Source organism: Tubulanus polymorphus, chromosome 3, assembly GCF_964204645.1.
Source record: "Tubulanus polymorphus chromosome 3, tnTubPoly1.2, whole genome shotgun sequence".
NCBI classification, from domain to species: domain Eukaryota; kingdom Metazoa; phylum Nemertea; class Palaeonemertea; order Tubulaniformes; family Tubulanidae; genus Tubulanus; species Tubulanus polymorphus.
The window spans coordinates 14,164,364-14,176,855 of record NC_134027.1 but is presented as its reverse complement, the minus strand read 5'-3'; the positions used below and the strand labels follow the sequence as shown (position 1 = coordinate 14,176,855).

At 38.3% G+C, this 12,492-nt stretch overlaps 1 protein-coding gene across 4 annotated transcripts in view; it reads right to left on the bottom strand.

The window, feature by feature from the left end:
* LOC141902016 (putative imidazolonepropionase) overlaps positions 1-12,492 on the bottom strand; it is a 178,455-nt gene that overhangs the window by 111,845 nt on the left and 54,118 nt on the right. For 3 of the 4 annotated variants that reach the window (XM_074789644.1, XM_074789646.1, XM_074789647.1), the window contains one exon: positions 922-1,080. The exons of the other annotated variant lie outside the window; for it this stretch is intronic. In XM_074789644.1, coding sequence (XP_074645745.1) covers positions 922-1,080 — 159 coding nt within the window. The remainder of the gene's footprint in view (positions 1-921; positions 1,081-12,492) is intronic. 4 annotated transcript variants of the gene reach the window in all.

Here is a 12,492-nt window from a genome sequence, read left to right as displayed (position 1 = left end):
ATGGAAAGTTGACTGAGAACTTTCTCATCTCTCGACATAGCCTGTGTAAATTGTATCAAATGTGGCGCAAATGCAAACGGCAGCCCGTGTTCTGCCAGAAAACTAACGGTTAATGCTTGCGCATTAGACAAACGATCGAGGACCAACACAATCGGTTGATTTTGAGTCGCCGTAGAATTTGAGCTAGACGCCCCGGGTGATTCATCACTTTCCAGTGCTGGGGGCACTACCCCTTGATAAGCTATAGGAAGTTGTTCGTTTGATCGAATGGCCTCAATGGCCCGTTTATGGTCTCCACGCTTAGCATGTTTTTTCAAATCACTTTTCCCCGAGTTTCCATATTTCAAAGTCATGTTACACAAAGAACAAAATGCAAGTCCAGGAGCATCTACTTTCTTTAAATAGATCGACATAACATCGCCAATACAATCCTTCTCTCCCAACCATGCCCATTGCCATGGATTTTTAACATCACGATCTATAGTTTTTATATCGTCACTCGCACGACTTACTATTTTGGAATTCATTTTGACCTATCCACACTCAATTACTGCAGAGAATTAAGAGACTCAAAAAACTTAGAACAATAACGATCTCTGCTGTCTAGACGTAGCCTACACGTACAAATGAGGTCACGTCACTCAGGTGCACAGCTATCGCCGAAAGATCGATAATTGTAACAGAAGGAAATTATACACTTGTTAAACGTCAGTAATAGAATCTAACTGTAAAACGAAATAAATGTTGTCCGGTCTGCGGCCCTTTTACGGCCACCGGTACCAACAAACTTTCAAATAAACCCTACCCCCCCCCCTCACATTTTCTCATCGTTTTTAGGCTTTTCAGAAAAATGACCTTGGACTTGAAAAATCCGGAATTCCGGATAAATCCGGAAAACTTTCCTCCCTGATATGTACTTACATTCTGATTGAGGAGCAGATGCTTCAGGTGTTGCATTTGTTGAGTTACATCGAGTGATTTTAATTGTAGCAGCATTTGTTCTGTCTGATTGAGATGGTGCATTTGAAGTTGATGAATCGCTCTCACTCTGAGGAGAGACATTACTTCCATCTGATTCACCTGAAAAAATTCAGAAAGAATACATGTTACATGCACATTAAAATAATAGCAAGCTTGGGAGCTCATACCATACAACGGCGCACGAGAAGCTGGTGTACCAAGCAAACAGTAGGCCTACTTAGTAGTCTTAGTAGTTATAATTATAATATATTCCATTCCATCAAATATCATGTACAATTATTTTACATTAAGCCCTACTTGGGGCTTATAGTTACCTCAACAAAAGATCGTTACTAAGCTGAACGAGGACTTAATTACCTCAACAATAAAGATCTTTCTAATTAGCGAGCTGACCAAAAGTAGGCTACATTATAGTTAGGCTATGTAGCCTATAGTGAATAGTTGATTAGTGAATTGTTTCACTCTTTTCATTTTGACTTGAAATTTAGGCTAAAATATTCTCTGTGGGAACCCTGCAAAGATGATATATTTCTAGTTAGTTGGACTTACCAGTCAAATGAAGTACATTGTGGTATTCATATGCGGCTCGAATTATTCTTCGACACAGCTGGGTGTGCGACTCTTCATTTTTCAAATCTTTGTTTCTTGAATCGCTCTTTGGATTACTCCATGGAATGTCAGATGGCCACCATGGCGTTCTTTTTGCCTCATTTCCCCATCTTGGAATATTTTCGCAATTTGGGTTTTCAATAAGTTTCGATAATAATACCACTGTTGGAACTATAACGCGGAGATCAATCAGCGGTATCTTATTTAATGATCGTCCATGCACAATTCTTAAATCTGGGAGCTCATATACAGGTTCGTCGATAACAATATCCTGCGTTGCTGGTGGTGCTATTTCCATCGTCGGTGTTGTTAACGCAATGTTTATTGATGTCGTGATGCCATCCAAGTTTTCCAGTATCGCACTTTTTGCCAGTAATGAGCCGATGACAGCTATTTTTTTTCCTTGGTTACTTTGTCCAAATGAAAGTAAAATGTTCCAACCTCAATGTTTGTACTTTTCGCATAATTGTTGACACTTTTTACTAACTTACACTGCGCTTTCTGGGTTCGAGTATCCATAATGATAAAATGTAGGTATGCCGTATCGATATGATAAAATAAACTATATATGCGTTAACGATATGATGAAAAAATAAACTATGAATAAATACTGTAACAAAACTATAACAAATTATAATGTCTTGTTCGCACAATTCTTAAATCTGGGAGCTCATATACAGGTTCGTCGATAACAATATCCTGCGTTGCTGGTGGTGCTATTTCCATCGTCGGTGTTGTTAACGCAATGTTTATTGATGTCGTGATGCCATCCAAGTTTTCCAGTATCGCACTTTTTGCCAGTGATGAGCCGATGACAGCTATTTTTTTTCCTTGGTTACTTTGTCCAAATGAAAGTAAAATGTTCCAACCTCAATGTTTGTACTTTTCGCATAATTGTCGACACTTTTTATTAACTTACACTGCGCTTTCTGGGTTCGAGTATCCATAATGATAAAATGTAGGTATGCCGTATCGTTATGATAAAATAAACTATATATGCGTTAACGATATGATGAAAAAATAAACTATGAATAAATACTGTAACAAAACTATAACAAATTATAATGTCTTGTTCGCAAGATTCTGTAGATAAGATGTGACCAGTTGCACTAACTTGATCAGGTATGAGTACCACTGTAGTGGTTTAGGCTATATAATGTATCAGGCACAATATAAATGTTTTGATTAGACCCGGGCTACTAGGCAGAAATTTTAGGGGCCAATTAGTCTATGTACAAGTGGTCTGGTGTGTTACCCATGAAAAAAGCAATCAAAATAAAGACAATGAGCAGAGTGCATGGTAATTGATTGTTGGCTGATTGCTTACATGTACCAGTGGTATAGGACAGACACCAGTGGTTTGGTGTGTTACCCATGAAAAAGCACTAAAATATTTGATTATATACTTTGATTAAAATAAAGACAATGAACTGAGCTAAAGGTAATTTGGCTCTATTCATGTACCAGTAGCAGTTGTTTATTATTTCTGGCAATTAATTTTTCAGAAATGTTTCAAACCTTTTCTCTCAAGGAAAATGAGCAGAAATCATGAGCAGAAATCTAGAAACCTGAGCAAAAATTCTGAGCAGCTTTTAGAATAATACCTTAGCATAAATTCTGACCAACTTGAAACATGAGCAAAAATTCTGAGCAGCTTTCTAAAAACCTGAGCAACTTTCAGAAAGGAAAAAGTGTGCATGAGCAGAAATCATGAGCAGCTTTCAAAAATGAACACATTTTATACCTGCATAAGTGTCCGGTGTGCAAGAAGGCGGTGACACGAGTGCCGAGACACCTGCGACTCGTGCACCACTGGTCTGGAACAAATTCACTGAACTGAAGGTACTGGTCAAAATGACGCTTCTTAGTGGCTTTTTTGTTTCATCGATGATAATTCCAGAAGTTTTATTTAATTGAATTTCTACTTACTTTTAAAGTTTATCATTTGTGTCAGTTTTTTACAGTATGTACATCAGGGTAATGAACAAGAACATTTTCACAGTAGATCAAATTGAAATTGATTATGGAAGGTTTATTCCATGTAAAATGTCGAATGTTCATGGTCGATACCTTAAAATTTTCAGATCAAGCCCACCGCAATATCGGAAACATCGGTGCGATAACAAAAACAAAGACGTTCGAAAACAAAAGAATGTCCACATTGCAGAATGCGCATCTATCGCCTCGATAAACACCGGCCGTATTGTAAAGAAAGTTATGACGTAGCTCGTGAGTTTATTACACTTTACTCATCATATATCTTGTTGATTATTGATTATAATTAATGTGTTTCAGGGCTCTCCTCTACTGGCTGTATGGCGGTCTTACTGCTGAAATTGCGTAATTTGTAACTAAGCGTACTGTGTTTGACTTTGAATAAGCCTTTGAATATTTCGAACAGATAGCTAAGTGCAACTAGGGTCCAGAGACACTTGGGAAGTGGTTTCAAATGCTCAACAATCTAACAATTCCAATGACCTTGAAACTCACCACAATCATAGAACATGTCATGAGCTACAACTTTAAAATAGCCCTACCTACCAATCTAATAAGGAAATACTAAGTTATTCTACTATTCAACGCCCCCTGGTGACCATATGCAAAACCCAATGACCTTGAAACTCACCACAATCATAGAAAATGTCATGAACTACAACTTTGCAATTGATCATGGTAACCAAATATCCCTATGTACCAATCTAATGCGTAGGTACAAATATAATACAGAAATACTAAGTTATTGTATTATTCAATGCCCCCTGGTGGTTATAAACAAAAAGCAATGACCTTGAAACTCACCAAAATCATAGAAAACGTTATGAGCTACAACTTTCCAATACATTGTGGTAACACAATATGCTTAGGTATCAATACAATGTTGAATAAGTTTTTCCCACCTATGAATGAGTACTGATGACCATAAGATGGCTGCCAACTGCGCCATAATTGCCTGATCAATAATACATCTCTGAGGTATAAAACACCCCTATCCAAAGAATATCCATCACAAATTGCAATGAGAAATGGCAAACCAGTAGGAAGCTACAGGACTCAGAATTTGGGCCAAAATTTACATTTTTGGGCACTAAAAAGGTCATAGGACGGCCATCTTGAGTCCGATCGGCCCAATTTTTCTTACGTTGATGGGCCCTTGGGGGATTCAAATATATACGAAAGAACAAGGTAATTGATCAAAGCGTCTTCAAAATTTCCTTTAAAAAGTTAAAAAATGTGTAAATAGTGCTGATTTTGGCAAACAATGGCTACCAGTCAGCCATCTTGATTCTGACAGGGCCAGTTTTTGGGCTGAAGATGTATCTAGGGTAGATACACGTGTTACCCAAATATCAAGACATTACATTGAAGCGTCTTCAAAACTTCCCAAAATAACTGGATTCCGTCTACGCACGGACGGATGAACGGACCAGCGACGGACGAAAAGTGAACGCAATAGCCCGATCGGACTAAAGTCCCAAGTGGGCTAAAAATCAGAAGATAAATCAGCGGACAACTGTTTTTTTCGATCAGCGCACGCAGTGACGTCGCGCAGAGCATCCAAACTTATAGGGTCCAAAGATCTATCTAATATATATCGTATCGCAAAAATTTGATCTTAAAACTACACACGACCAGTAACTTTCATTTGGTACCAAAAGCTGCATAGCGCACAGACCGCACCAATCCGTGACAACGTTTCGCGATTTGTCTCTTTTAGTATAGATGAAGCTCATGCATTCTTAAGATTCTACAATTTTAAAAGTTCAGGTTTATAACTACCTGAGATATTTCGATACTCGTTATATCAATCAGTCGATTATCATTATCATTGATTTCTACCTTAGCGCAAACAAGCGAGACCGATTAATCAGATCCTCAACAGATAGATGTGCTGTACCAAACGACACGAAAACGAAACCTGATTCAGAGTATCCGCAGCTCCCGACAGACAACATTGTCTCAAATTTCATTTCCTGGAGCTGCGGATTAAAAAAGGTTGACACGAACGCTGCATCTCAAAGAAGGCAGCGGATTCGAGATATGCTGATCGCAATGCAGTTTACTTTAAATAAACATAAACTAAAAGAATATCTAAAATCCATGGTTGACTCAGAAAAACGGCCAGGCACTATTGAAGCCTACATTGCGGTGTGGCGTAAATTTTTGTTGTACGTCGAGTCTGTAAGTATATACTTATTGAAAAATCACGAAATCGTCGAACATTTCCTTGAAATGCGCATCATATAGGCCTACAATTATCTTTCTAAAGGTCGGGGTATCAAACAAGAATCAAACGGCGGAAATGGTGAGTCGATCGCACGCAAGCACCGTGAATTGGACCACGATCGGCAAAAAGACTAAGGCCAAGCGCTATATAGATAAGCAATTGATAGACAGCGGTATGTTGATTCGAACACTTTTCATAGGTTACAATGGATTGAGTTTTTTTTTGTGCTAAATACAGTGGAACCTCGTTACAGTGAACTTCAAGGGACCAGAAAATCTGTTTGTTATAACCGATAGTTCGTTATATCCAGTATGAAAAAAAATTAAAGTTCCTTACTTGAGACGAAATTCTATATTTGTTATATTTGTTATTTTTCAGTATTAAACTGCCTAAGCCGAAGACACACTGGGCGATTTCGACCCGACAGACCCTCACACACTAGGCGATTTCGTCGGCCAGGTTTCCCAAGTTGATTCGATAGAGGTCGCCATTTTGCTATCAGTAGAACCGTCGAAGAGCCGTGATTGGCTGGTTGATACGGCGCTCGAGGCGACTGATTGCCGTACCCGGACACACTGGGCGATTCTGTCACCGGCGACAGAATCCAACACGTTGGATTCGGTCGATTTCGTCGGGAAACTAAATCGCCGAAGGCGATTGCCTGGACACACTGAGCGATTTTACCGGCGATTTTACCGACGAAATCGCCCAGTGTGTCCTCGGCTTTAAGTTTTAGTAACTTATATACAATGTGTCTATTTCTATTCGTAACTATCCATACTTTATAACCACAATGTAATGCAAATTAATAGCTTATGACGTGATAGTGATAAGTTTTGATGTCATTGAAAGTCTATGAATTTTCGCCAGGGGCATTGAACAATAGGTATAAACATGGTATCTTCATATGTTTAAGTGATCACATTCAATCCAAAAAATCTAGCTTAAAACTTGTTCTATGCATATAATATGTTTCCAGGTAAACTGATTAGTACTGTATTTACCAGTCAGAGTGGTAAATGTTGAATTGTCAGATTTTCAAGTATGCATTGCATTCTATAACCACTAGCGTCAATAGATATAAATCTTATGTTGCATAATCTGCTTCAGAGCAGTTGGCACACCCAGTGTCTCCTCGGCTGGGGAGACTGGCACCTTTAAGCTTCGCTTTTTTCAATTTAAAACCCAACCAAATTTTTATTTAAAATCCAACTCAGAGCGGTTGGCGCGCCCGGTCTCTCCTCAGCCTGGAGAGACTGGCACGGGGGTTCGACTACACTTTGCTTTTTCTTCTATTTTAACCAAACATACTTTTATTTAAAATCTGACTCAGAGCGGTAGGTGCGCTAGTCTCGCCTCAGGCTGGAGAGACTGGCTTCGCTTTTTTTTTTCAATTTAAACAAAATATTATTTCTTCAAGGTCAAATTCAGAGCAGTTGGTGCGTCTGATTAGTAAGATTCTCCCGAATATTTGAGAATTGAATGCAATTATTTCAGAGTATCGACTGAATCCAACAGAGATCAAGAACGTGTTATACTCATACAAGGCGAGGAGGGCAGTAACATCACTGATGTCGGATGAACCAGTCGATCGACAAACGCTTTCCTGTATTCGAAATTATCTTATATTTGCCATTTCGGTGCAGAATCCGTGCAGAGCTGGGCCGATTGCAAATTTAACTATAAAACATATGAGAAATGCCACTATGGAGGGCGATTTGTATTGTATGAAGGTGAGATTTTGATTTTAAACCATTGCATTTGTGTCTTACCTTGTAACTCTTCACTTTTGTTTCAATTTAAAGTTAGTTATATATGAGTTGTGTCATTTGTGTTTTTATGATGCATGTATGATATTCTTATAAATTTGTCATGCCAAATTCCCATATTAATTTATGGATTTAACAGGTTTTGAATCTGATATAATGTGTTACAGAAATTGCAGAAAAAGATTTGTATTTTTGAATTTGAATTTGCAGAAAGATATCAATGGAACAGAATTCTAGATGATTTCTTCTTGAATTATCCATAAATCTCGAATATGCACTCTGGTATTAGTAATATGCTTGGGTGAAGCCAAAAGCCCGCCGCATACGGTAAAACGTTTGTTTCATCAAACTTATTTTTCACAAAACATTTTGAGTAAAAAGTTAAACCCGCAATCTATAAAACGTTCAACATGGTATAAGAAAAATCATCGAAAACCTTTTTCAAGAGGAAAAAATGTTTTTTTCCTTGCCGTGTGCGTGGGGCTATAACGTTGTGATCTTGTATTGGATTTTGGTTATGTTGGGTAGATTGAATGGTAGGAGAGCACATCTGGTGATATATCCAGATATCCAGATGGGGGTGCTATTTCATTGATGTACAAATGATCTCAAAAGGGTAGTAAATATTAAAGATTTGGCATTTTCTTCAATTAGCAGGAGACCACAAAGGATCCCATGTTTGTGAAATTATCGTTTTCGATCATTTTGACAGCAAAATTTGAAAATGAGATCACAACTTATATTTCTATGCAGTATCGTTACACAGTGTTGTCATCTATCTGTCTCAAAGAATGGTTCACGTTTAGCCCATTCGGGGCTTTAGTCTCACTGCTATTGCGTTAACTTTCGATCCGCGTGTCTGTTATTTCAATTGATTGTGGTGAGTTTCCAGGCACTGTTCGCTGTATATATTCACCAGAAGGCTTTGAATATCGAACTTTTCAAATCTCCCAATTTGGCATGGATTGTCTCGACCACTGGTCAAGAAGCCGTGACAACCTCTCCCGTTGTTCATTTGTTTCTGGACAGCGCCCTCTTCAATCAGTTACAGCTATATGCTGATAGGGTGCTGTCACAAATTGAAAATGTCAACGTCCAAAATGAGAGGCAGCAGATTTTCGTGTCTTGGGGTGGAAACCCTAAAGATTCCAATAGAATAAACCAGTAAGTTTCCCCGGATTTTCCCGATAGTTATCTGTGATACTATATGTGATATATTAGTTTACTACTGTTATATTTTTTCTCATTTTATAATTTTTGCGATACGTTATATCCGAGGATAATTACGTTGATTTGACTAATTGGAACCAAATAATTCATACGATATAAGTGATCTACGTTATAAAAAATACGCTATATTCAAGGTTTTTTTAAGGCCTAATAGAAGGAAACTAGAATGTCGCTGAAGACGACTGATGCCCCCACATCAGGTGAAATGCCTGAGAGTAAAGTACACCTTGAGGATATATTGAATTGTATATGAAGCCACAGCAAACGAAAAGAACAAAATGTCTTCCCGTGCCAGTGACTTAGGACCTATAGGCCAACAAATTTGAAGAATTATAGCCCGGAAATGAAAATTCCAAAACAACTTCTGGTGACCTGGATTTTTGACTTACAGGACCCAACATCTAATCAGTTATCTATTTGCTCTAGGACAATCCATCAATTTAATTATAACCAGAAGTTATCTTAAACCATTTATGAGTTACAGCCCGGAAATGAAAATAGCAAAATAACGAAGTGAATATAGTATGCCCCCCATAGCGCGTTGTGGGGCCATAAAAATTGGGACCTGGGAAATAATACGATAAAAGTGGATCTACGGTAAATCCAAAGACGTTACATCCGAGGTAGACTGTAGTATGTACTTAAGTAATTGATGAAGTTGGCAACCCCTACAAACAAATCAATGTTATCTTTAAACATCGATGTTTCAATCAGAAGTAACAATTACTCTGATATGATAGATTTAAGTTGATACGGAAATGCTCAAATTATGTTGCATCAAAGTGAAGAATGGAATTGGTCCGTCATTGATTTATGAGGCACCGTTTGGGATATTATTCCCATTTTATGTAAAAAATGTTGACAGTTCTCATCCATCTGTTACATGGCGAAGCCCTCATATATTGAATTTTATCTCAATGCTAATTTTTTGCCAAAAATTCTTCCACATCTTAGGATGTATGTTGGGTATATTTGGTAACTCTTAAGCAGTGGGGTTAGATAACCCTGGGTATCTGTCTCTCTGTCTATGAGCTACGTACCTAAGATAGGGGTCTAGAAAAATCTTGACAATGATTTGGAATAATTTCTAAGGTGGTTTAGAATAAAATTGGCATTAAGATAGAATTCAACACATGAGGCTTTGTGAACAGATACGTATTGTAAGAAAAGTCAATACAAACATCCCAAACGACGCTTCATTTGATGTTACGCATTCATAACAGTTATGTCAGTTTCTAGTAAAGCAGCCACGACAGTATCGTGTCATTGGACTTAATCAATAGTGAGATTATGAGATTACATAAATTTGAATTCATTTCCGTTATCACTATTCATTTGTCATTTGATGCTGTGATTGATTGTGTTTATATTTGAATCATTCGAGATTCCACCATATTTGATGGTAATTGCTCAAATGCCTCAATATCGACTTTTCGATATTCGATAATTTCTATGAATTCTTTGTTTCAAACAGAACGCTGAAGAGCTATGTTGAGAAAGCCCTGGGCTATGCGAGGGTTGTATATAATAGCCTCATCAGGAAATCCGTCACCACAGAATGTAGAGTCAAGGATCACAACATCAGAGAAAGTTTGCCTCAGTTAATGAGCCATAGTTTGATGACCCAAGAGCGTTTTTATATGTTGACATCCGGGGAAAAGGAAACGTGTTACACCGCAACGAAGGTGCAGTCATTGATGCAGGTACTTCTAGATTTCCTAATGAATATGAATCAATTTGTTAATCACCAAAAACATTGCAGTATAGGCAGCATATCAATGCAACAAGAGCCCCAAGGGGCAAAATGGCCAGCCTGTCAGATTTGCTTTTAATAAATGATGTAATCTGTGGGTTATATTTATCAATATACACTCCCTGCTCAATATCATTTACATAGTAAAATCGTGTGTTAACACAGACAGCAGGAACGAATGTAATATAGAAATACTAAGTTATTGTATTGTGCAACGCCCGGTGGCCATAAAAAAACCAATGAGCTTGAAACTCACCTCGATCATAGAACATGTCATGAGCTACAACTTTCCAATTGATTATAGTAGCAAAATATGCTTAAGTATCAATTATGATGTGGAAAAACTTTTTTTCCACCTACGAATGAGTACTGATGACCCCAAGATGGCCGCCAAGTGCGTCATAATTGCCTGGTCAAAAATACCCTCTCGGATATAAAAGATCCCTTTCCAAAGAATACCCATTACAAATTGCAATGAAACATGGCGCACCATTAGAAAGCTACAGTACTCAGAATTCAGGCCAAAATTGACACATTTTTGGGAACAAAAAGGTCACAGTACGGCCATCTTGAGTCCGATCGACTCAATTTTTCACATGCCGATGGGCCCTCGGGGGATACAAATATATACGAATGATCAAGGTTATTGATAAAAGTGTCTTCAAAATTTCCCTCGAAAACTTCAAAAATGTGTAAAAAGTGCTGATTTTGGCGAACAACAATGGCTGCCAGTCGGCCATCTTGAATCTGACAGGGCCAGTTTTTGGCCTGAAGATGTGTCTAGGGTAGATACACGTAAAAAACAAATATCAAGACATTACCTTGAAGCGTCTTCAAAACTTTGGAACTCTCACGAACTATCTAGATGGTTATCTCTCGACCTCAATAGCTTCAAGACCTATCTCAAAACAACTTTGTTCCATGCAGCATACCATTAACTCTCGGAAAGCGAATTGCATTTAACATTTTTTGGCAGAATAAAATTTGATTGAATTTGCAATTCGGGCACATGGCTAATTAGCATATCAAGGTCATACACCCGATTTGGTAAAACCTTTTTTTCGCGAACCTTGCGCAATTGTCAAGGATGAATTTTCTGTAGAGCAAATAAAAATTCCTCCCAAACACCAAATCAACTAAAGATTTCATAGAAATCGATCTTGAAATACAATTTTAAATCTTAAAATAAAACCCGGAAGTAAAACAGTAGACGATACAGCAGATTCATGTGAACACCTGATTTCTGTAAACGAAATGTTGGTTGTGACAAAATTGTTCAGACGGTTTTAGGTGGTAATAAGTACGGAAACGTAACGACCATGCTCGACTTATTCGATGAAATCAGGCCTATGTGATATCCAAATTTTGACTTTTTTATTCTCCAGACCTCCCTGATATAGAAATAAAAAATTTTGGTGGTACGAAAGTGCAATCACAGCGCCGACGGGGACAGAGCCGTGTCAGAGATCGGCGGAGTGAAAATTGAGGTGGACGAACACGAAGAAGTAGGCTATTGCGCTACTTGAATCACGAAAACTCCTGGCGCGGCCCCGACGCTTTTCGTTGATTAAGTAATACAAATATCATGCAATGGGTTTTCACAATCTACCGCTGGTATTTACCGGATTTCAATATCACTCCAAAATTCAAAGAAACCTCGAAATATCGAACCGGAACACTTCCGGTACTGTAGATATCCGCGGCTGCCCAACCGGGAAACTTATTTGTTTCAATAGATATTGATAGGATCCATCATCTTCACCCGTCAAGGGATTCGAACCCACTAAGCTAAAGCCGTGCCAGAATCGGGTCGGGCCAATCACAGTGCTTGTAACAAACCACATTAGGCTTCTGTGGAATTTCCCAGTAAATGGGCCAATCAGCGAACACGTAGCGAACGCGGAAGTATTGTCGCGTGTTGATAC